The sequence below is a fragment of the Convolutriloba macropyga genome, chromosome 13, assembly GCF_964194025.1.
Source record: "Convolutriloba macropyga chromosome 13, txConMacr16.3, whole genome shotgun sequence".
In the NCBI taxonomy this organism is placed as follows: Eukaryota; Metazoa; Xenacoelomorpha; order Acoela; family Convolutidae; genus Convolutriloba; species Convolutriloba macropyga.
The window spans coordinates 46,968,131-46,993,672 of NC_134480.1; the positions used below are offsets into that span (position 1 = coordinate 46,968,131).

Consider the following 25,542-nt stretch of genomic DNA (forward strand, 5'->3'; position numbering starts at 1 on the left):
AAACGGGTCAGACAAAAAATCGGCCAAGCGAAAAATCGCATTAAATGACAAGATGACTAATGTAATTGCTACAAAATTTGTTTAATAGCAATTAAAAGCTATCAAAAATAGGAAAAAAATACAACAGGTTTCAAATTGCATGCGAGAAAAGACCTGTGATATTATTACTTCCCTTTGCTTCGTGAAAACCAAGACATGGCTATAAAAGCTCATTAAGTTATCGTAGCTATCCATAATGTTACTGATTTCAATAGTTTTAAGAGGTTTTGATTGTCGCTGTCAGGTTTTAATTTTTTGGGAAAAAAACTCAGAATAAAGATTGTTCAGAAAAAAGAAGGGCTATAGTGAGAGAAGTTTCCAAACTGAAACTTAAAGTTCATATGAGGACTAACTGGTTGTATATGATCTCCTTCTCTGGTTCTTCCAGCTGGAACCCACAAATGTCCATAGCCCGGATGAAGTTGTGTTTGGAGATGGTGTTGTGGCTGAATCTGTCAAAGTCCTTCATGAACTCCACAACTCTCACTGGTTTCTTCATCAGCTGCAAAAAATACTGAATCTTTATTGGAAATTACTATATCAATGACAAACTTGGAGAAAAATGTCAAGAGAAACCTGAATAAACATCTAACCGAGTAGCCAAGGAAACACATTACAGTAAATCTAGTATTTACTCGTCAAACTGTTGTTTCTTAAGGAAGAAATGCAAATAGCTTCGTCAACATATTACTTTTTTTGCACTTATTAACATATCTAATCTTTCGTAGTGTAATGACTTGGTCTCTTTAGAACAGCAGCAAAAAACAGTGAGTGAGTTCAAGCATCCAAACCTCTTTGACAAATAGCGTTTCTGTCATCCATTTTTTCTTCAACTGCTGTTGTACTTTTAATTCTCTTATCTCTTTGCTTAATACTTCATACGTGTTCATAGCTTTAAACTGCAACGACTGTCTGAGGTTAATCATGCATTTTACACACTTTTCAAACCGCAGACTGTACTCATCACAGTCGGCTGAGTTTAAAAGTCATGAGAAGATAGAGCCGACGTGAGTTGATTAAATGCCAAATCAGAGCATGAATCAGCACAACACCAATAAAACAACAACCTTACACACCCATACCTCAAGTTCCTTCTGAAAATGCAAAGTAACAAAGTGTTTACGCCCAATATTCTGCAAATAAAATGGTCTGGCGACTTCTCGTTATCCATCTTGATTTAAAAAGTGTCAAAGCAAAATATATAACCAACTATCTTTAGGGCATGTTTGAGATTGCACTTTCTTTTACAACTGCACAAACTATCAAATGTGCGCTCGCATTAGAAGACTTGGTTAAACCATAATTTTTCAGTTCTGAGATAACTTTTGAAAAAGTCGCTATTTTAAGGCATGGTTGAACATTTACTTTATAGCGTACAGTGGATTCTAAAGTACGGTTTCTAAGTGTTTTAATTGGTATTCGCCTAATTTCCACAAAAACTAGTTCACAATTTTAATCTAATGGCTACAAAATTTCCTTTAGTCTTATCGAGCTTTCGCCTGATTTCCCATCCCCCAATTACCCATACGTGACCTGCTATGTAGAAATTTTTCACGTCAATTTTTTTTCAAATCTGTTCCATACAAAAAAACTACTGGTGTGTAATTGATTAGGAAAACATATTTCTTTAATTCAGAGCCTACTGAACCGATACTTGAAACAGCTTGGAAAGTGGCGTGAGATATTAAGCTCGATAAATTAACATTTTTGTAACCATTAGGCGGCGGTGCGAATTAGGCGAACAGAATTAGAAACACTTAAAGATGGCGTCATGTACCATATATGGTACTTTTTATGGCACAAAAATGGTTTCCACCTAATCGAGCGTTTGCCTAGCATCCTACATCCCAATAGACAGTATCCAAATGATTGAACAAATCTTCTAACACAATTCAAACGAAAGTGTGAATTTATTAGATTACAACAAAAGTAGAATTGAGCAGTACTCACGTAAGTTTTCAGTCTGGTCATGAGTCTGTCAAAGTTGGGCTCATACTCCAGTTCCAGTTTCTCTCTCATTGTATTCACCAGTTTCAATTCTTCCATCCTCTCCGCGTACTTGTCATCGAATTGCGCTGGAGGCTCCAATTCCTGTAGGAACCTATAAATCATACAAAAACACTCACAGGTTGAAATAATAACTATAAAAACTCCAATAGCGCTGTAGTGATTTTTAGAAAGTTTATTAAACGTAGAAGAACACTTAATTTCAAAATGAATTTTGAACTTTATTTTGGCTAATTTAATCTCATTTGGGCTCCTCATGCAAGAACACATTGAGAGGAATGGAAAAATTTTTCATCGTCCAAATCTGCTTTAATAATTAAAAACCAGTCAAAAACTTGCCACTTTAGCCAAAGAATTAAAAACTCAAAGATCCAAAGCACATGACAGAAGTGTAACAATTGCCAAAATAAAAAAAAAGGTGGCTGTAATTTAAAGTTTGAATGAGAACGTAGAGTACCTGAAACTCTTTGCATCAGTTAAAATTTTTTCATTATTTGCGAAGTTAGATGACTTCTAGAAAATAAAAAGCACTATGCTGCGAGTACATTTAGACTTGTTTGCACAGTCCAGATCAATGCTTGGTGGGCATTTTACTCTCTTAAAATAAGTTGAATTACAAACTTTAATTGCTAACTTTAAACAAACCTTATATAATTGAATAAGATGACTTCTGCGTCGTTTCTGTGAGCCATACCCAGTCAAAACTTTCAAGCTTAAATGATAAACAAAACGGCTTGTGCTAGATTGTGCGTTGCACAGAATGTTCGAACATACGTCTCAAACTTGTCGAAAAATTATCTTTGCTCAAAGAGGAACAGCTATTTCTACTATTAATTTTGAGAACCTCAAACTGAAGCAATTTTTCCGGAGCATCTTTGTGCAAGATTATCTTTGAAATGAAATTGAAAACACTCCTTTTGATATAATTTTATCAGCTATACAACCACAGGTATTGTCAATTACTTTACAATATTAGACAGCCTTTCACAGAAAATTAAAATTGAGCAAGGGCAATCAGTCGCAAACAACTTATCTTAAAACACAAACAGTAACTTGCAAAAAGAAATTGCCAAGATCAGTCTAGACGTTACAAATAGCAAACAAATGAGAGATTGGACATGATCTTAATGATTAGATCAAGAACACAAAAGGAGAAACTAAAAAGTTGAATAAATCTTTTCGAAAAAATTTCCATTTTTCTGATTGCTTCTCAATTAAAAAATGCAAGACTACTGAAAAAATTACCAATCAGTTTGACACAAGTTCCAATCTAAAATTTTTCTATGAAATTGTTACTATAAAAAGTAATCGAAAAACAAGATTTCAAGATTATGTCAAGTTTTGTCTTTTTGGCAAGAAATTTTTCCAAGTTAACTTTATACCCTATAAAGATGGCCAAATATATCAAAACAACTTCAGTTCAATCCGAAGAAAATGAAAAATCTTTCATTTCTATGTTTATGTGACCAAACAAAGAAACAAAGAAGAGGTACGAAACCGCAACTCTTTTCACGGTTCTCTAAATGAACCTCGGGCATTTTTGAATATCAATGAACTCACGGACGTATACTCTGTAACTTAGTTATTCAAATACTCTTCAATCAATTGGAGAAATTGGGGAATCAGCTGGAGAAGTGTTTTAAAATCAACAAAACATCATTTTGAAAAAAAAAACAGAAGTAACCAACAGAACTTCCATTTAAACAGAATGCTTATCAGTCGGACCGTGCGAGCATCAAAATCAATTTAAGGTTCTGAAAGCAGACGAAATTGAAAAAAAAACCTTACATGTTTTTACCTCAAGTAGTTGGGTTCTTGGTTGTTATGGTATTTAATTTTACAAAAGAACTAAGTCTATGCTTTAAAGTCAAATTGAACCAAAAAAATAAAGTTTCAAGGTGCTGCCTAAACTTGTGGGTTTCTATTTCTTACTTTCTTACGCAAGTGTAAGCCAATAAATCACTTAAATTGGATATAGATTAAAAAGTAGAAAAATGTCAGCTTCTTTTTTTCCAAGAAAATTTGTTTTTTTTTGTCAGTTCCTCTATATTCTGAGAACTTTTTCGAATTGACACCGGAAGTGCTAGAAATTTGTATTTCAATGGCACACTTTATCTGAACATAGCTGGCAGATTGCCAGAAAATAGCCGCAATAGATTCGTAGATCGGCAGTCTAAAAAAAACAGTAAAAAAGACAGACCAAAAAAATTCGTCTTTTCATTGAAGGCTGATCTGTTATATTTTGATTAAAAATCTGTAAAGTTATTGCTGCCTCTATTAGCTGATCTCAAATAACCTTCATTTAGAGTAACACACGCCCATTTGACCTTATCTCTTTGAATTAAAGGAAATAAAAGTCAATTTCAAAGTGAGGAAGTCATTTTTGAGAGTGAGGTAAGTCAAGTGTGACCAAAAATTTAATCACGCGCATGAACAAAAGAACTCGCTCCACTAAGAGCGAAAAATGACGTCACACATGCAATTCAGTTGAAATTGCATGAACGAATGAACAAAAAGTGGCTGTGACGTCATATGGTCGTAAGAAAAATCATGACGACGAAATAAAAAACATAGCAGGACAAGTCCTGACGTACAATTCAAAGAATTTTCATTGACTAAACAGGAAAACTAGACCAATAATGGACTATGAGTGGATTGAGAAAACCATTTAAAAAAAAATCAGATAAAAAAATAAGAAAAAAAACAGAAAATTAATGTCAAAATGACGAATGTGAACAAAAAAAACAACTAGGGAGAAATGAAAATTCAATTCAAACAAAAAACTAGGCCTAGAATGAGCTGTGAATGGATTGGGAAAACCATTTAGAAAAAAATCTGATCCAAAAAATCGAAAAAACAGTAAAAATCAGAGTGAAATTGCCGAATGTGAACAAAAAACCACTACCGAGAAACCGAATTTTTGTTCAAACACCATTTTCTCACTCTACTTTAAAATTAGAGCAAAAAAAATTCAAGCCGCAAAACCACTCGCTTTTTCGCTCCATTTCCTGTTTCGACGTGACCAAAATCACTACTCCAATTTGACTTCAAAAATCATGAAAATGTGTGAAGAGATCTTAAAAAAAAACATAGCCGGAAGAATTCCGGAAACGACTCGAAGTAGAAATCTGACTATTCTCACTAATCAGATGCATCACCAGCAAATTATCAATCGACAGACAGTGTAAGCAATTGACAAAGAAAAGACTGGAGAACTGGAAACTTGACAAAGGACCAAATCAATACCATCCATAACTCATAGAAATCAATTAGTTTTATATTTGGCTAGATAAATCGATCACCTAGTAATTGCAGAGAAACGTTATACAACAAACTATAAAAAAGACTAAGAAAAACTCTTTAACGAATTAGAGATTTGTATAATTTGTTTAAATGAAAACTGCCCTGCTAAGCCTTCAAGTGCAAATTCACAGCATCGACACCTACAACAATGCTCTTTATTGAGAAAAAGTTACCAACAAAAACATTAAATTGGAAGAAATAGGCAATAAACTTAGAAAAAAGACAAAAAGTGGCCAAAATTTGCTCTGATTTACTCGATTTTCTTTAACAAAAACAACTCTAAACTAATATCAATCAAAATGAGAGACATCCAAAAGAGCTACAACAACTGACTTCCACTAGAAAACTCGCCAAATGCTATCAAAGGTTGCGGAAGAACAGAAACGACATTTAAAACCAAATTGAACAAATAAAAAACGAGAAAAAGTAAGGTATTTTTTAAATTTTACAAGAAAAAATAAAGCCAAATAAAGTTACTTTGAGCAAATAGAGCAATGAAATGCTCGGGAAAAAATGGGCAAGTCATAGCAAGCTAAAAAAAATTGTCTACCATTGAAAAAAAAACGAAAAAAGACAAAAACTTAAAAAAGTGGTTAAAAAATTCCTAATTTTTCTGCCATTTTTCTTCAGAAAAAATGTTTTATAACAACAAAATTGTAATGGATTTGTATCCCCGATGATCCTTGAATAACGAGCTTCTATGCAAATTGCACTTAAAGCAGTAAAACAAAACAAAAGGCCAAAATACAATAAATTTCGTCGAAAAATCAGCAAAACTGATCAAAAACCTCCAAATTTGCATAAAACTCAAATTAACTACTTGAAACCTTCAATTCCTATCAGAACGAGCCCAAATCCAATACAATATCATAATCAAACCTCACAAACAAGAAAAATTGCAAAAAAACTGCTTTTAAAAGCCGCACGTGAACAAAAAAATTTCGCTCGCTCAGAGAAAATTTTTTCACACATCAATTTCTCGCTCTCTCAAAAACAGCGGTATGAACAAAAAACCACTCTCTTTTCGCTCCGCTCTTCACTTTTGTTCAGCAACCAAATCATTCCAAATTTTTTCACGCGTTTCATTTCCCGCTTCAAAAATCACTCCAATAAAATTGATTAAAAAAAAGGACTTCTCCAATACTCCTCTTCGAGTCGTAAAAAGACAGCGCCCCAATACAATTCAAATTCTTTGAATTGTAAAAAACCAAGAGAAGGCCAATAATAGCCCCAGCTATCGCTGTGCGGCTATTAAAAACCAATTGAAGCATCATAAATCAATCAACTCAAATCAACTAAATAATTGAACGAACTTAAAGACAGCTTTCTCATTTTCTACAAAAATGGGTTTTCTGTTGTTCGTGTCATTTTAAATTTAAAACAAATATTCTCAAGACGTCTTCACATTTTCTCTAGTCTAAAATTGCTACTCAACTGGACACCAATCAAAAGCTGAACAGTGAAAGTCACCTGAAGCGTTAGGAGCAATAATCAGAGTCTAGAATTGAAAGACGGCGTTTTCTTTTTTTCTCAAGAAATTATGTTCGCCGTTATCCACGGTCAAAAAATTCATAATCGGTCAATAATGTGGCAATCGCGTCATTTTTTTAAAAAAAAACTAGGGGTCAGGTTGAGAGTAACTGCCCACAGAAAAATAAAAACAAAAAAAAAATTTCTAAAATAGTTGTGACTTTTCTCTTTCCTAATTCAAATGAAGATCAATTAATGCTCCTATGCTATTGCCATTGACCCAATGAGCCACTAATGTAGAAGCTGTACCCCAAACAGTTCGTTAAAGAAGTCTGACAGACCAGAAAAGCAATTATCAGAATAATTCAATATTGTGTGCGATTTCTCTGAAATTTTTGCATTCATTTTTCTATATATCCGGAAGACTACAGTTATTCGTTTGGATATGGTTAATGAAAAAAATCAGAAAACTAATTAAAGGGTCCCGTATATTAATTATTTGAAAATTAATTGAAGAGTACTACCAAAAAGGAAGAAGTCGAATTTTTTTCTTTTTTTCTGTTCAATAATATTTGAACCTGTTTGAATTTCTTCAACTCCCATGTTTCTTCTGCATTTAGTTATACCAGGAACCAGTTGAACTGCAAAAACGTATATAAATCTAAAATATGTACTAACAGGAAGAAAAAGAACCTGTATTTTTTAAATAAACTTTTTTTTCTCAGGTATTTGCTTTCAAATATTTGTTTTTTTTCTTAAAGTAATGAAATTTTCATTTTGTTTCATTTATAAGCAAATTTGAATAATGTGATGTGGTTTTTTAATAAATTAATGACACTTTTATAAAAGCTATATTTATATTATTTAACGCCCCTCCACCAACCCTCTCAACCACCAATACTAATCTTCTCTCATTTTACCGTTTCTATCCATTCTTCAATCTGAGATAAATTGTATTTTTTTAAAAAAAAAGTCAAAACTAGTCTCTAAGGGCTACACAAAAGTTGTTCCTTTCACCTCTACAACGCCTATACAAAGTAAAAATTTGACTGAAAAGAGGCTGGCCTCTCATATATTTTCCTCCATATAAAAAATGTTAGAACAGTTACGTAGATTATGATATAGAGAATATTGACTCAGCCTGCCGGTATATTTTCTAATTACTTGTCCCACAACATTTTCTGCTTTTTGCTTCTTTTTAAAATAAATTTCTAACCTGAAGTAGTTGAATCCCTTGTCATCAGAGAACTTTGCCTCGAGTGCCCCCATTTCCTCGTCAGTACAAGCCAGATCCAACATGGCCAGACACTGCTTGAACTGGTAACGACTCACGTAACGGTGGTTCAGTCTACACAACAAAACAATACCTCAAGTCAGATAGATTGAGTCACATAATACCGAGTCAAATAACGTCTATAGGTTTTTTAGCAGCCATCAAGAGCGGGCCAAGATTGAATAGCCTTAATAGACTAATCATTTTTATAGACTGCATATTTCACCATTACTTTCACACGTTTGAGAACTTATAATGTTTTAGGGGCAACATGAGAACATAATAATTTTAAAAAATGTGTCATTCAATTTTGTATATAAATAATTCCAGTAAAACTCAAGGTTTAACCCCTTGGTAACGGCCACGCAATTCTAGAGAGCAGTCTGAAGAACAATTTTTTAAATAAAACCAGATCAACTTTGAGCTTTAAGGTGAAAACTTCGGCTTAAGGTGATAATGAAAAACCTGAATTATCCAAGAAATTCCATATTAATCAACCGAATGTTGACACAGGCGACATCAGACGTCTGTTTTGAAACTGTTCAAAAGTGAAGCGAATGAAACAAAAAAATCTGTTTGAAAGGAACAACTGATTTGTTCTCACTTGTCAAATTTTTCGAATGTGGGTTTGACTAAGAGTCTCCTGCCAGATATGTATGCCTTGAATCTCTGGATGCAGTTGTTGACCATGGCCTGGTGGTCCACTGTGGCACTGGTCCAGTCCATTCCCCCCTTGTGAGGCATCCGGAAGGAGTCCTGTGGAAGGGGGAAGTTGAGGGGGGTGCGCTCCATGTTAGGTATCACTTGAGTGAATACTGAAAAAATAGGGAATCATATCAGAGCACTCTACTCTTCCATTGCATTTGATTTCAGCTGGTCCTAAATTTTTGGGATCTTTTAGTCAACATTTTCTGATATATTTTAAAAATAATTACCGTTAATTAGACGATAAGAGAAAGTTATAGGTTGCAAGGTACGATGATAACCAGAATTATGGTTTTTGGGAATTGGACACTAACTGACAAACATAGCTCGCAGATTGCCAGAAAATAGTCTCAATAGCTTCGTAGATCTGCAGTCTCAAAAAAACAGTAAAAAAGACAGACCAAAAAAATTGGTCTTTTCATTGAAGGCGATTATGTTATATTTTGATTAAAAACCTGTATACGTGTTTGCTGCTTCTATTAGCTGCTCTCTAATAACCTTCATTTACAGTGACACACACCCATTTGACATTATCTCTTTGAATTAAAGTAAATAAAATTCAATTTCAAAGTGAGGAAGTCATTTTTGAGAGTGAGGTAAGTCAAGTGTGACGAAAATTAATTTCGCGACTGAACAAAAAACTCGCTTCACTAAGAGCGAAAAACAACGTCACACACGCACTTCAGTTGAAATTGCATGAACGAATAAACAAAAAGCAGAATTGAAGTGGTTGTGACGTCATATGGTCGTAACAAAAATCGCGAAGACGAAATAAAAAAAACATAGCAGGACAAGTCCTGACGTACAATTCAAAGAATTTTCATTGACTAAACAGAAAACTAGACCTAGAACGGACTATGAATGGATTGGGAAAACCATTTAGAAAAAAATCCTATTCAAAAAAAATCGAAAAAGCAGTAAAAATCAAAGTGAAATTGCCGCATGTTAACAAAAAACCACTAGCGAGTATGTGAATTTTTGTTCAAACACCGTTTTCTCACACTACTTTAAACTTAGAGCAAAAAAAAAATTTCACGCCGCAAAACCACTCGCTTTTCCGCACCACTTCCTGTTGCGGCGTAACCAAAATCACAACTCCAATTTGACTCTAAAAATCATGAAAATGTGTGAACAGATCTTAAAAAAAACATAGCCGAAAGAATTCCGGAAACAACTCGGACAAAATTGCCCATACTTAAAACTAAACAATTATATCAACAATTGTGAACCCTGACCCTACACAAATGCCATAAAACATTTAAGGAAGAAAAGAAACGGCATTCAAAAACAAATTGAACAAAAAAAACTAGAAAAATTTAAGTTTTTTAATTTGAGTTTTTTAAATAGTTCAAGGAAACAAAATTCCTTTGCAATTAGAGCAATGAAAGCTCGCAAAACAATGGGCAAGTCATTATAGGCTAAGAAACTGGTCTAAGATTAAAAAACATAAACCGACAAATGTCGGAAGAATTGCTCTTGAACGACAGGCGAGACAATTTAATTCAGGGGCTGTAGCCTAGATCAATTTTTCTTTATGCGCGCAAAAAACTTGTCCCCGGCCGTGATTCGAACCACTGACCTCCCGATCCACAGCAACAACCATTAACCACTGCGCTACAGATTATATAACTCTCCTATTCTGCAACCGATTTTATATTAGCTTTACTTCAGAGCAATAGAGATCACTCAAAAATGAAGAACTAAAGCTTGAAAAAGTCGCTTGAGAAGTCAAAAAACGTTCTAGAAGAAAAGCGCAAAATTGTCAAGCAAAAAATTTGCATAAAAAAGACACACACGTTTACCATAATTGCTATGAACTTCGTTCAAGAGCAATTAAAAAAATTGCAAAAAATGATCAAAAACTTCCAAATTAGCATCAAACTCAAATTAACTAGTTGGAACCTTCAATTACTATCAAAACAAGCCTAAAAATAATACAATATAATAATCAGACTTCATAACCATCAAAAGTCGCAAAAAAACTGCTTTTAAAAAGCCGCACGTGAACAAAAAAATTTCGCTCGCTTAGAGAAAATTTTTTCACACATCAATTTCTCGCTCTCTCAAAAACAGCGGTATGAACAAAAACCACTCTCTTTTCGCTCCGTTCTTCACTTTTGTTCAGCACCAAAATCACGCGAAATTTTTTCACGCGTTTCATTTACCGCTTCAAAAATCACTCCAATAAATTGATTTAAAAAAAGGACTTCTTCAATACTCCTCTTCGAGTTGTAAAAAAGAAAGCGCCCCAATACAATTCAAGTTCTTTGAATTGTAAAAAACCAAGAGAAGGCCAATAATAGCCCCAGCTATCGCTGTACGGCTATTAAAAAGGATGCTTTTCAGTTGTTACCTCCAGTTAAAAATTACATCACACGTCAACATTTAAAAACAGCAAACAAGCGGAAGTAAACTTTACTCAAGTGAGCTTAAGACTAACTAAGTTAAATTTAGTTAACTTTGGATGGTTATAAATTGACTAAATGTACCTTGGTCGACCTCATCACAGAATGCCTTCCATAGAGTTCGTCCATTCCTCTTTGGATCTCTGAACTCACTGCACAGTACTTCTGCCTCTGCATTCGACAGGCCAATTCGTGACGTCATCAGACCCCTTCTGAACTGACTGTTGGTTATAGAGTACTCACGCAAGTTGTCAAAGTCCTTGAAGCCCTCGCTGATCTACATGTGCAATATTGAGAAGTAAATGAGGAGGACAACAGAAACGAAGCAGAAAATCTCTAGTCTTGAATTAATCTGCCTTATTAGGCTTCTCTCACAATATACATTGTGAAATGCTCAAAAAGGCAATTTGGCGTTTCAAAAGCTTTAAAATTTCAAAAAAATTCGGTGTTTTGTAGAAATGAGAGACAATTATTTGCACCATTTTTAATTTTGCCTAACAGTTTTTCCAGGTTGAAAGTCAGTTACTCAAATCATGAAAATAAGTGATATATATTGTGACATAGGCATACATTTTGTCACGAATGATTGTAACTCAATTCCACTATTTTGAGAATGTAATTAGCATAAAACTTTACTGCCTGAATTGTATTATTAATTACTTGAGAACCAATTCAAAGACTTGGTTGTTCTTGTTAACAGTAATGTCAAATTGCACAACTGCTAATTGTCTTCTTAATCCACAATTAATATCGAGCGGGATATTTGAAATATCACCAATTAGGCTTTCTTTCGTTTCGGTCAAGATGACACTATCTTAGTTATTAGAAACTACCAACGTAGATAAAGTTGACGCGTGGAAATAACTTACTTATAGCATTGAAAAGATAGTAAATTATTACTACTCTTTATCACGCTGTCCCCAAAAACCCGCATCGTGCAAAAATTGCGATGGATATAACCAAACTTGAACTAAATTTGCTTAATAAAATTAAATTCGTTAACTGTCACCAATTTTCACATACGCTCTTAGCCATCATCTTAACACATGGTCATTAAAAATATTCACAAAGTCGAGTAAATTTACTCGAGAAATCCGACATTGGCCACGTAATGTAATGCAAATCACAAAAATTCAAAACTACAAAAAATAAAAAATAACTACATTTTGAAAAAGTACTTCACCTGACGTAAAACGCAAACATTAAATCAGAGTACGCAAGGAAAAATCCCGTGTCCAGCATTCGGGTGGCTACAAAAACAACACTATCAAAACAAAATACTCAATTTTCTTTAACTGAAGAGCCTATATAGTGAAATGACGTATTTTGGGAACTATATGCGATCCTGGCTTTCTTTTTCTTCAGTCAACTTTGCTCCATGAATATCATGCAAATTCAAAAAAACTCTGCTGACGACAATTTGGATTCAGCAGTTAAAGATCCTAATTCAGTAAAATACTTTGACCAAAGAGTATGCAATATAGAAACTTGTCCATTTTTTCATCCGAAAGATGTATTAAGAACCATATGTATCATACCATCGAAAAAGTATCTACTGCCTGAAAAAGACACAAAATGTTTGTCTCGTATTTTCCAACAGTTGGCACATTGCATACATATGATAAAATCTGTATACATCACTTCGTTAACGAGCAATTTCTAACAACTCAATGAGGACAAATTATTATCGCCAGCTGTGAACCAAAAACTCAAGACCAACGAGCTAAAAAAGAAATACAGTAGATAAGACTCAAAACTTAATGTTGATTTAAGACAGGAGAATAATCCGTATCACGTCCAACTTGATTTTCGAAACCATTTTGATCAAGAGGAGGTTCTCTCTTTGTCTCATTATTAAAAAAATTTTCATGAATAAGTTGACTGCCAAAATTAACATTCACTCTTTTCAGTAAAATTTTGTTGAGTTAAGGAACAAATCGGTTTTTAAGGTACGCTATAAACTTGGAAAATATATATTTTTTGGTTTTCTGCCTTTTTGGTCTTTCAAAATTTGTGTCATTTTTCTACAAATCGCCATGTCAATTATATCACAATTAGCAATTAAATCAGTTCCAACTAGAAGAAGAAGAAATAATTTCTCTCGAGTTATATATTTAGTGTTACATATATCAGCTAGAACACAGAGAGAGGACAGATAACGGAGCACTGATGCTCACTAGATTCTGCCCCTGGATACATCAAGCAACAAAAATAGGTAATTAGCAAGTAGAAGAACAACATCCAAGAACACAAAGACATTTAGCGAAATACTTTTATTGAAGGATATCATAATTTGCAAAATAGAGAAAGAAACACCACGTAAAGCAACCAACAGTTGGATCCATAAGGAGCCAAATGCTGCCGCTTTGATACACACTTACAAAAAACTATATTTAACTAGTAAAAAATTATAATTACAATTTTTGAGAATTTCCAAGTCCGAAGAGACACTTTTGCATTCATAATTTTGGCATTCTGACCAGTGCCATGCCACTTTTTTGTTGTTATGTTTTTAACTACTATTCGAAAATAAAATTAACAAGTTCCCTATTTCCTGATATATAGTTACTCCGTAAAATATCAGCAAAACCTTGGAAGTTTTAATCATTTAAAACTATTTGTTGACTAAAAATATCATTATCAACAAATAAATTGAAGAGTTTCGCACCTCTATACGAAAAAGACTGTCTGCCATACAGAATTTTTTGATGGGATAATTAGTAGACACTTGACTGTAATTCTTGTTGTACGTGTTTTAGACCTATACTGATAAAGATTATTCAAAAAATCTTCAGAATGCAACCCGGAGGTTGATCTTAGCACAAAATTAAGCAGCTCATAAGCATAAAGCTCATACACTGGAAGAATACCATTTGATTCCATGAGATGTTGGACACTTATGCTGACCCCTTGCTTTTGATACAAACGGTTTGAAAACTGCTTTTAGGCGAATAATTTTTTTTTTTAAACTATAGTCAAAATGAGGTCTAAATTTTTCGACAACTTCAAAGAATTATTCAACTTGACACTTATCTTATATGTGCTGTTTTTCTCGTAAGTAAATGTTACTAACAGATGATTTCACTATTGGAATTTAGAACACAGAAAATGAACCAAGGCTGCCTTTCAGTACGTCTTTTCTAATGTCAGGATTTTGTTTTACTAACACGTTCTCTTCCACCACTCGAACTCAAATTTAGCACGGTCATTAATGAAGAATAGTGCCGGTATATTTTACGACGATCTATTTACTAAGAAGAATAATAATTTTTAATCTTGTCATTTGCACGGATATTTCTTCAAGTTTTTCGATGGGTTACCGATGGTCAAAGTTGAGGGAACAAATGATTATGAAAAATAATTTAAAATAGAAAAAATTGTTTTTTCATTGTTCTTCACAACTCTAGTTCTTGTTAGAAGAAAGAGTGAAAGTTTTATTTCAACCTTTAACAATCAATTTGTTCATTAAACAGGGGCAAAACTATGTTGAATAATGAATTAAGCACAAGCATCCATGATAAAAAGTCTTGGTCAACTGTTCCTATTCTATTTTGTGTTCAAATATTGTAGGTTGAAAAAAATAAGACAGACATCTCTTGTATTAAAAAAGAAGAGTAACTCTCTCTCTCTCTCTCTCTCTCTCTCTCTCTCTCTCTCTTACCCTGATTCTATTGACCATGCAGTGCTCCTTGATTCTGCCGATGATCTCTGTCAGATTGACATTGCTAGTGTCCAGAGGCAACTCATGCCACATGGGCGCATCCACGTGCACTGCTGGCTTGGGCACCTCAGTCCGGAACGCCAGAAACACTAGACACACAAAAATCAGTTATGATTAACAAGGGCCAATGAAAAAACGATCACCAAAATTGCTGTTAAAATTTTACAATTCTTCAATCCCGCTTGGACTCTTTTTGAAACAACATTGAATTTGGACTTGACAGAAAGTCGATCCTAATTAATTGACTACTTCCTAGGTTTTTGCTTTCATTACTCTTTGCAAAAGCCAAGTCAGTCAATATTAAACTTTATCCTGGCGATTGAATCACATATCTCAAGCAAACTAAGAATGTCGGAAATAATTTGAAATTTATTCTAAAGCTTTGTATGATCTAGCACACACAACAATTTCCCATTTTCACAACTGGTACATGAGATATCTCTATTTTTGGTAAGAAATTTTTCAATGAAGCGCTTACAGTAGTCGATGGCCTGTACGAATGCAGGGTAGTTGATGTCTCCCTTGTGTTGCTCCTCGAACTTCTTGCACAGGAGCCGGAAGTCCTCCGGCTGCACTGTCAGACCCAAAATGGCCAGGATACGAGCAAACTGGTTCTTCGTCACATTCCCACTGTAACACTTGCCCTATACAAATAGATCAAATAGTAAATTATTTATTATCAGAACTCTTAGTGTAATATAAGAATCACTCATTTCTATAAAAAGTTAAAAATAAACCTTTGCTCTGACTTTCTTCTTTAGCTCAAAATAATGTTCTGTGATTATAATCATAACTCGCAGACTGCCGAATAAAGCTGAGAAATAGAGTTGCGTACCACATATATTAGACCGAAACGGATAGAAACGGATAGAGAAATGAGTTGATAGGCTCTCTTTACAAAAGTATGACACAACACTGAGATTTTTTCAAAAATGATATTTCTTGTCCAATTTAATTCCGCAGAAGCCTGCATAGAAGGGACCTTCATTACGCAAAAAAGTTTTATTGACCTTCAACTAATTTTAACTCAACTGAAGATTTAAAGTACGAAGTCATGTCGTTGAAAGAGACTAAGTCATGGATGGCCAAACATACCCGGCAGATTGCCGGAAAATAGCCGCCGTTGATTCCAATAAGCATGATTGGGATTGAAAGAATATAAGATATTGAAAAAAAAGATTTTTGTACAAAAACATTTTTTAAGTCCGATTTATTTTGATGGCATTTCGTAGTTGAACATACTTCTGTTTCTTAGAGAGAGGCTACAGGGGGTACTATCAATAACAATAAGCAATAGAGAGAGGTAACTAATACTTATAGGAACGACGTTCAAATAGCGGGCATCTAAAATTGGGCTTTATGGGTTTATCCTGTTTCTATTCCTGACTTCAATTTGTTATACTGAGTCTGTTCATTTTGAATTGCTTTGCTGAGCAACTGATGTTCAAAATCACTTTTAGCAGAATGAGAGAAGAGAGAAACTAGCCTAGAGAAGTCAAAAAGATTTCACGCAAAATGTTGAAAAGGCGGCAAAATGAGGTAAAGCGAAAATTTTTTTATTCGACGAAGTAAAAAAAAAATAGGAGCGCTATAATAGCCGGCTGAGAAGATGAGTGCGGCTATTAACAATGTAAACATGCAAATCAGCTCAGAAACTAAAATTTTTCTAGTCGACTTTAAAAAAAATGCCACACCCACAAAAGCCGTAAAGAAGAGGAAAAACTGTTTCCAAAGAATTGACTTTTCAGCTTTGTCAGCATTTGTAAACGAATGGAAAACAAAAACGCGTAAGGCGAAGGAACAGAACATATTCAGCAGGACGAGTCCTGAACTACAAGGACGAGGGCTGGACTTAAAAAACCATCTAGCAAAAAACAATCCAGAAAACGTTAAAAAATCAGAAAACAGATTGATGCACGTGAACAAAAACCAATTCTTCCTCTTCATTTGCCGGGTCTGAGGGTCCAGACATCGGCCGTCACACGCGAAAACAATTGCCATCCTTTTCTTTTATCTGTTCTTCTGATCAATGGCGTTATTGGGGAACTGCTTGAGGTAATTCACTCTGTCTCTTCCTCTAGCGCTCTTCCCGAGTATCTTTCGTGTTATAGCTAAGTGTTCCACTTCTCTCATCCTCATGACATGTCCAAAAAACTAGAGTTGTCTCAGTCTAATTTCTTTAATCAGGGACTCTTTTGCTCAGACATCTTGACTTTGAACTTTTAAACTTGTTGCAGTTGTAACAAGTAGTAGTAAGATTGATAAAGGGAAGAAAATAAATACCTTTTATTTTTTTTGTTTAAAAAATGCATCTAATCGACACAATCTCTTGAACAATTTTCGAAGGGTAAGAAAAGGGTTTAACACCTCTGTTTAATTAGGACATGTCAAAGGACAAAAGGAAACAAGGACTTCAAAAGAAGCTTAACATTAACTGAAAAAACTGACAAATATTTGCAAATTTAAACAAAAGTCATATTCTTCTTATGTGTGTAAACGAATTGTTAGCTTCCACAGCTGAAGAACTCATGTGCCGAAATTCGGGCTTCCTTTTTAATTAAAAAATGGTCAAAAATGTGTTACAGATAGAGGTTTGCACTCGAATTGCTTATGCAGCTATTCAGATGGTTTTAGTAAGTGCTCTTTGTAGTAGTGGTGTAGACTGAGATGAACTTTACCCTGTCGAAGTCCTTGAAGAATGGGAAGACCATGAGTCTCCTGTCCTTGACCCTGTGGGCCAGTTCACTCATCACCACCTCCAGTCTCCCCTCATCCACATCCTCAAGAGGGTTCAGTTGCTACAACCACAAACAAAAACATCATCATCAATATTACACAGGTCAGCAAATCGCCCTGTACTAACACACATGCGTGAATAATTGTTGAACTATATTCAAAATTGGTTAAAAACGTTTATAGAAAAATTAAAACCAGACTGATTCATTCTCTATGACAAAAATTTGCATGTCTTAAGATATAATTCATTGAGAACTTTAATTCATTGAGAGATTACGTACAAAGAATACGATTGTGACAAAAATCAAATAGAATTGTATTTAATTTCTCAATATATGGCTGAGTGACACCACAATTTCTGGGATTGCTGAAACTTATACATTAAATATTCACGTGAATGGTTATGATGGAATGAATGTGGGGCAATCATCTTTATGAACAACTGTTTCAAAACGGTGACCACAAATGTGCCAAGTTATAAACACATAGTAAAAATCACTCCCCAAATGAGTATATGATAACTATTCACAAGGGTTTTCTAGAGAGCTGTGAAGTATTAGGGTTATGATTTATGGTCAGGTGTGGCCATGGGGGCCATTTCACCCGTTCTGTGTCCGGAGTGAAAGTGGAGGATGCTTCGGCAGTTGCCGGTCGACTGGAAGTGCGACTACCCCCTGACAAAGCAGAGGAGGCAGATCCAGACTGAAAAGGCATTAGTCATCAGTATTATTGGGTTGAAAAAAGAGGCAATTTAACATATTGTTCAGCAGAATGTGGAACAAAGAGGAAGAAACTTAAATAAAAAAGTAAAATAGAAATAGGAGTGAAAACAGAACTTATAGACAGACAAAAGATGTGGAATGGTCGTTAGTGAACTTAATTAGGCTTCATTATTATGTTATGTTGTTCCTCAAATATTGAAATAATCGACTGGTGAAAGATCAAACCTCTTTTAAGGGGTTGAAAAAGGCTTAAATAAGACTTGTGATCTTATAACATACTTCAATTGTACAAAATTCCGAAGGCTATTTGTAACTACCGAAAGACTCAGTGGATTTAAATTGTTCGTTCCAACACTCTTTTTGGTTAATATATGAAGATAAATGAAAAAAAAACAATTCACCCCAGCTGGAGGAGGAGTATGAAATTATTTATCCATCATATACAGGTTAAGAAATAAACGATCCAATGAAGATTTAAAAAGTGAAGGAAAAAACAAACAATGAGATCACAGCTACCTTCTCAGTTTGCCCAGTCAATTTTAATTGATTCTATTTATATTGGAACAAAAGCAAGGGAAGCTAAGCTCTCTTACTCTTTGGAGGATTCCCTGAAGTGGACGTTGTACTTCTGCCAGAGGTTGCTTGTCCAAATTGGGAATGTTGAAAGCTAAAACACATATGAGAAAATTTGGAGAACTATTACAAGGTTGTCATTTTGAGTATATAGTTGAGCACCTATGGACACGAATAATTAAAAAAAGTTTTGGCAAGCTTTAACGATTCGAGTAAAAAACATCAGAAAAATTGGGGTTTTTCTCTTCATCTCCACATTCCCTGTCGCCTCAATTAGAATAGAATTTTGACTGAAAACACCAATCAATAGAGTAATGACCAAACGTAGTAGACAGACGAATGAATTGGCAAAGTACAAACGCAAAAGAAAAACGTTTAAAAATTATGTTAAAATGAGAATTTTTGATTTCGAAAAATTTTAAATGTTCGAGATTTTTTATGCGTTAATAATTACGTTCAACGCAAGATCAAGTTTTGCCAACATTGGTTGTAAAAGTGTTCCAAAACTCAACTCTATTACTGTTCATATGGCCAAGCTAACGAACTTGTCACAAGCTTTTCAAGATAATAACTATAAACCATAGTTGTAAAGAATTATTTTCAGAAAAGTAAAAAAAATTCGAAGTTCATTTTGCCAAAAATGACGTGAAAATCATTGTGGATAAAAAGCAATATTCCGATCTCCAAATACCCTCTGGGCCTAAAAATATCCCTCAAAATAACAGCTAAATAGAAAAGCTAAATTTTAGATAATTCAAGGGCTACAAGAAGATCTCGCAAACGTGATTGGTCAACAATTTTCCTCAAAACTGAATAAATATCAAGATTTTCAGCAAAATAATGAAAAAAAAATGTTCGCAGTTCTTCTACATTGGAAAAATCTATCAATTAACTCCTAAACAATAAGGAACGCACATCACTTAGTTACGCAGACACAATATCTCCTTTGTATCATTTATCATCTTTCGAATTCTTCATCAAAAATTTAAAATATAAAATAAAAATGAAAAAAACGAAAATCAATTTTTTTTATTTTCCAGAGAATTGAGAGACGAAATACCAAATCCCAAATGTATTGGGTGCAAATAAAACAGTACCAAATATAAAACTTTTGATTAAAAAACTTTTTGACAACAAAACCTCCAGCTATAAAGAACTAACAGCTATAAAGATTCAAAGGAATATCTTGGTAGTCCACGAAATTAACGCAACCATATTTCATAAAAACTGGTGAGTACGTCTTTTTTTTACCTTCATTTTCATTTTTGTTCCGACCCACTTGTGGGGGGAGGAACCATATACTCAAATGGGTTTTTTTTTGTTCAGTCAATTTTGGCCGACCGATATATTCATCGTAGAGAGTTGAGACTGGTATCATTAGAAAGCTTGTCCAGCGCAGAATACGGAATCAAAAAGATTTGTTTTAAATTTCGTTTCTTTTTTGGGGCGTTATCGAGGATTGAAGTTTTGTGTGAACACGGGATAATTGGCATGATTTTGTTCACTTTTCGTGTAATTTTTCTTAAAATTAAGATATTTTCTACAAAAACAGTATTTCAAACTTACATTTCAAGCCACAAATTAACCAATTAAGTCTTCCTAAAAAACTGAAGGCGATAAAAAGACTAGTTCTGGTCTCATATGGAAGTTCACTATCAAAAAAAAATCAAATTCTGTTTGAGAGCTCTTTTTTTAGAAAACTTCTGTTTTTTTTTAGGTCACCTAGAGACTAGTCACTTTTCATATCGAGGTTTCGCGAAAAACAAACCTAATTTACAGTCAAAAGAAGCCCAATGAACAAAAAATTTGTTTTCAAGGAATTGCTTATGTTTTTTGGCTTCAACATTGAGTTTTCATAAATTTTAATGAAAATTTGATTTTCTTTTTGAAGACTTACTATTTCTTTGGAGTTCTATGGCATGAACTCATTGACTTAAGATGCAATATATTTCGTAATGAGCATTAAAAGAACATATCTAGTGCTTTGAGTGGACAGCTTTTGGCTGTTAAGACTTTAATAATTTTTGGAAAATTTTTTTGAACCTTAACCAATCATAAATTTGATTTCGTGAACTTTAAGTCAATCTCAGTAATGACAGGACCCTCTTCCTCCCTACTGCATCCAAATTTTATCTGGTTAGCGGTTTTATCTACTAACTATTGGATATATGACTTCAATGACACAAAATCTCAATTTTTTAAAAAAATTTTTAGTTATTTTTGTATTATTGATTACTTTTGACCCATATCCCATCATCCAAATATTGATAGCTCCCATTGGCTTATAAAATACGTTCAATGGATCACTGATAAAGTTTTCAGAGAAAAGTTTATGGCTTAAGTGGCTTCGACTCCTTCTCGCACTTTTCAACTGAAATTTTGGATTTTGCCTGTTGTTGTTGTTTTCATAATCATAAAACTTATTGTGATGTCTTATTGAATACCTATGAATAACAAACGTTATTCCCCCCCCCAAAAGGATAGGTTATACTTGAGCGCATTTATTGACTTCCGTTGAAAGCTAGTGATTTTAATGGCTTTAAGACTTTGAAAAAATTTTTTGAAAATTTTTTCTGAATATTAACCAATCTTTACCTTTTTTTCGTGAACTGTTAGTCAGTCTCAATAGTAACAAGACGCCCTTCTTTTCTATCGCAACCAAAAATAATCTGGTTAGCGGTTTTATCTTTCAACTATTGGTTCTATGACTTCAATGACAAGATTTCAAAATTTCTTTTTTTAGATTTTTAGATATTTTCGTATTATTGGTTACTTTTGAACTCTTATCACATTATTCAAATATTGATAGATCTATTTGGCTTAGAAATGACGTTCAGTGGATCACAGATGAAGTTTTCAGAGAAAAGATTATGTTTTAAATGGCTCCGACACTTTCTTCTCGCATTTTCCTACTGAATTTTTGGTTTTTGCGTGTTTTTGTTGTTGTTTTCATATTCAAAAGACTTATTGTGATGCTTTATTGAATAAATACTCAAGATAAATATCCTTTTCTTCCCATCGGGGCATATCGGAGTGTATTTATTAACTTCCGTTGAAAGCTATTGGAATTAATGGCTGTTAAGTCCTTAAAAATAATTTATCGAAAATATATATTTTTTTAACATTAGCAAATTTTAGACTTTTTTCGTGAACTGTCAGTCAGTGTCAGCATTGAGAGGATCCTCTTCTTTTCTACTGCATACAAAATTAATCTGGTTTCCGGTTTTATCATCTACCTAATAGCTTTAAGACTTCAATGCCACGGGTTTTGATAATTTTTTAATTTTTGAATACTTTTTTTTATTTTTGGTTCCTTTTGAAATCTTATCACCCTATCCTAAAAATGGTAGTTGCCAATGGTTTAGAGAAAACGTTGAATGGATCATAGCTAAACTGTTCAGAGTAGAGCTTATGATTTAAATTGATTCGAAACTTTCTTCAGGGACTTCTCTACTGATTTTTTTTGTTTTTGCCTGTATTTGTTGTTGTTTTCATAGTCAATGACGTGTTGTAATGGTTTATTGATGAAGTATGAAAGGCTAACAATCTTGTCGTCCCATCAATATAGCGTATTTACTGGATTCCGTTGAAAGCTATTGAATTTTTTTGGCGTTGATACTACGAGTTTTCTCAAAAATTTTGCGGTTCTAAAGTATTTGTTCATATTTAGTGATTTTTTGAAGTTATATTGTTAAAGAAGAACCCCCTTGCTGTTAAAAAATTATTTGAGACTAGAAAAGTATTTATTGAAAAGTTCAATGTCTTCGACACTTTTCTCGCTCAATTTTTTTCTTGAATTTGCTGTTTTTTCCTGTTTTTTGTTCTTTAGGTAGCCGTAAATTGCTGACCGGTCCTATATAATTGTAATTGAAGATTGAATGAATGATGCTTCCCGAAGCACCCAGTTCATAGCGGATAGTATTAAAGTTTATGATATACATTTTCAATTTTTTTTCAAACTTTTCAATTTTTGTTGTTCTTTTCGTCAACTCGTAACTTACTTTCATCATTGAGAGGTCCCGTCCAATTTCTTGTATTTCAAAAAAAAACAAATCTACTTATATGATTTTTCACTGACTTTTTTTTGTTGGACAATATGCATTTTTATAAACGTTTTTTGAGTGGTCCGTTTTGTGTTTCTTTTTCTCTTCTTTCAACACAATCGCGTAATAACAGATCCCAATGGTTGTCAAATGTGGCCTAGGTAAACCTAGTTAATATCTCAAACAAATCCTTTAGCTGAAATAGTAGAAATAACAATTGATTTGAAAGTATATAATGTTCAGATAATGGCTAAGGTCTTAATTGATATCAATAATTTGTGTTTTCGCAAATCGTTTGTAATTTTTTGAGTTTTTCTGCACCTTTAGTCCATTTCTATGGCTTAGTCACCAAAAAGAGGTCCTTTTGGTTTCGTAATAACTTTCTAGTAATTTGTCAAGGTTCATTTAGTTAAACGCTAATGCTTCTTAAGACCTTTGAAATTTCTTGGTTTAAAAAATATTGACTAATTTCCGAACTTCGCCTCATTTGTTCGCTTTGTCGACTTGTTACCTAGTCTCATTAAAATTTCCATCTGCTGTATAGTTCGGAAAAAGTATATTTGTGCAGTTGAGGTTTTATCTGACTGCATTTTGACGTTGTTACTAGGTGCTTTTAAATTTTGATATTCAGTTTTTGCCGTGAAATTTTTGTTTTTGCTGATTTTGTCGTTTTTTTCGTGGTCTCTTTAACGGCAGATCGCGTTGGCGCTGTAATGAGGCATGGCATTATGTAATTCAATTAGTGGTTAGATTGTGTAACGATTGTTTTAAACTCAAATATCTATTTTTGTTATATTGTCATTTGGTTGACAATTAAGTAGAAAAATGTCGATAAGCTCGGGTCGGAACATCATGTGCGAACGCACATTAACGAGCCTCCTTGTTCTTTTTGAACAGTCAATTTTCCAATACTGAAAAAATCAAATTAAAAGAAAATGTGTTTAAAGCGATGCAAATTAATGAAAAAAACTGGCAGAATTGTCAATCAAGAACTTGTCCGAGAGTGATTTGTTTTGTTAAGAGTTTTGCGTTGAAAATTTTGCTTGTAGGGCAAGGCAAGAAATGACTATCTTTTTTGTTTGGTATAATATGCGCAACTTATTTCCAACTTTAAGCCCCCCTCCCAAAAATTCTGTATTTTTAGTGAGTCGGTTGTTCGGTTCCCAGCCATGCCAGCGTGAAATTTTCTAAAATTCTGCTTAAAGCCTTATTTTATGTACTACTGAGCAACAAAAATTATAGGAGGAAACCCTAATTTTTTTTAAAAATTAGATGAGAGCACATTTGACAACGAGAAAACTACATTGTGTGCGTATAACTGAAAACTTTGTGGCTTGCACTGAGAAATAGATCTAAGCCCGGCTTATTTGAACTCTTGCATGTTAAGATAGTAACGCTTAAAAATTGCAAAATAAAATTTTGAAAGCTAAATCAACGAGTGTATTAAGACCAAACTTGTGATCTTCACATACAGAATTCCCTTTCATCAATAACTGAAACTTAATTTGGCTCAGCTCACACAGAGCGTATGCCAACTTGACATACAGTCATACTTTCAGATCACTGCAATTGAGATACTAATGAGGACTTTTTCATCAGAATTGACAAATCAATGGAAGCAAAATAGTGGTCATTTCGGTAATAGTTATAGTATTGTTGCTTCTTGTCATGAGCCTTAGATATATTTCTCTCAAAATGGAAGCAGTTACTTCAGTATATATTTGTACCTTTTATGATTGTTGTCGCTATCGATTTTATTTTAATGACATTTCACTCTAATGACAATTACCATACATTAAACACGAACAACACTGCACACAATAAGTAACACAAAACAACTAAAACCTAATTGATTCAGACCCTTTGATCTTTATAGAAAATTACCCCATTATATGCTTGGCTGTATTTTAATTCACAATTAGATTTTACGAGATTATCAATCAGCCTACAAATTATGTCGTAAAACCTTTAATTGATGTTTTTGTGCAAAACACGATTTAAATAAAAGTAAGATTTCAATTTGTTATGAAATCAAAGAAAGACTAAGAAAGATTGACAAACAAAGCGAATAGCAGGGTAGTTTGAAATAGTTGAATTATTTTGGCTTCTAAGCTGATAGTGAAAGATACCAATAATCACAAAATTTCTTTATATTGCCCACTAACTTCAAAAGCTAAGGCTGCTAGTTTATTAATTTTCCGGGTATTATCAAGAAACGGAAAAGTAAACAAAATTGATAGACGGTTAAATACAGCAGCAATAAAAGCTATTGCGTGCCATAATCTACGTAAAAAATTTTCTAGTTAAAGGTTAGTTTAAATTAAGAAGAAAACGCGAAACAGGAAAGGTCAGATAAGAAAAACAAAAAAAGATGATATGATTCAGTGGGTGACACAGTGATATCAATCGCGTTTTACAGCTCACAGTGCTATATATTGCATAATGCTAAATTGAGGAGACTATCTGAAATATGATAGCACCAGTAAAAACAATTAAAAAAACCATTTTTTCTCGAAAAGAAGAAAGTTGTAATATGAAGTATCAA

At 33.6% G+C, this 25,542-nt stretch overlaps 1 protein-coding gene across 3 annotated transcripts in view; it reads right to left on the bottom strand.

Moving 5' to 3' along the window:
• Nucleotides 1-25,542, bottom strand: part of LOC142351824 (uncharacterized) — a 69,931-nt gene that overhangs the window by 13,594 nt on the left and 30,795 nt on the right. For 2 of the 3 annotated variants that reach the window (XM_075404030.1, XM_075404032.1), the window contains 10 exons: nucleotides 18,975-19,048; nucleotides 18,263-18,361; nucleotides 17,602-17,721; nucleotides 15,402-15,567; nucleotides 14,864-15,012; nucleotides 11,287-11,479; nucleotides 8,697-8,907; nucleotides 8,036-8,167; nucleotides 1,990-2,140; nucleotides 393-541 (listed from right to left, as the gene is read on the bottom strand). In XM_075404030.1, the coding sequence (XP_075260145.1) occupies nucleotides 393-541; nucleotides 1,990-2,140; nucleotides 8,036-8,167; nucleotides 8,697-8,907; nucleotides 11,287-11,479; nucleotides 14,864-15,012; nucleotides 15,402-15,567; nucleotides 17,602-17,721; nucleotides 18,263-18,361; nucleotides 18,975-19,048 (1,444 nt within the window). The remainder of the gene's footprint in view (nucleotides 1-392; nucleotides 542-1,989; nucleotides 2,141-8,035; nucleotides 8,168-8,696; nucleotides 8,908-11,286; nucleotides 11,480-14,863; nucleotides 15,013-15,401; nucleotides 15,568-17,601; nucleotides 17,722-18,262; nucleotides 18,362-18,974; nucleotides 19,049-25,542) is intronic. The other variant, XM_075404031.1, reaches the window with a different exon arrangement.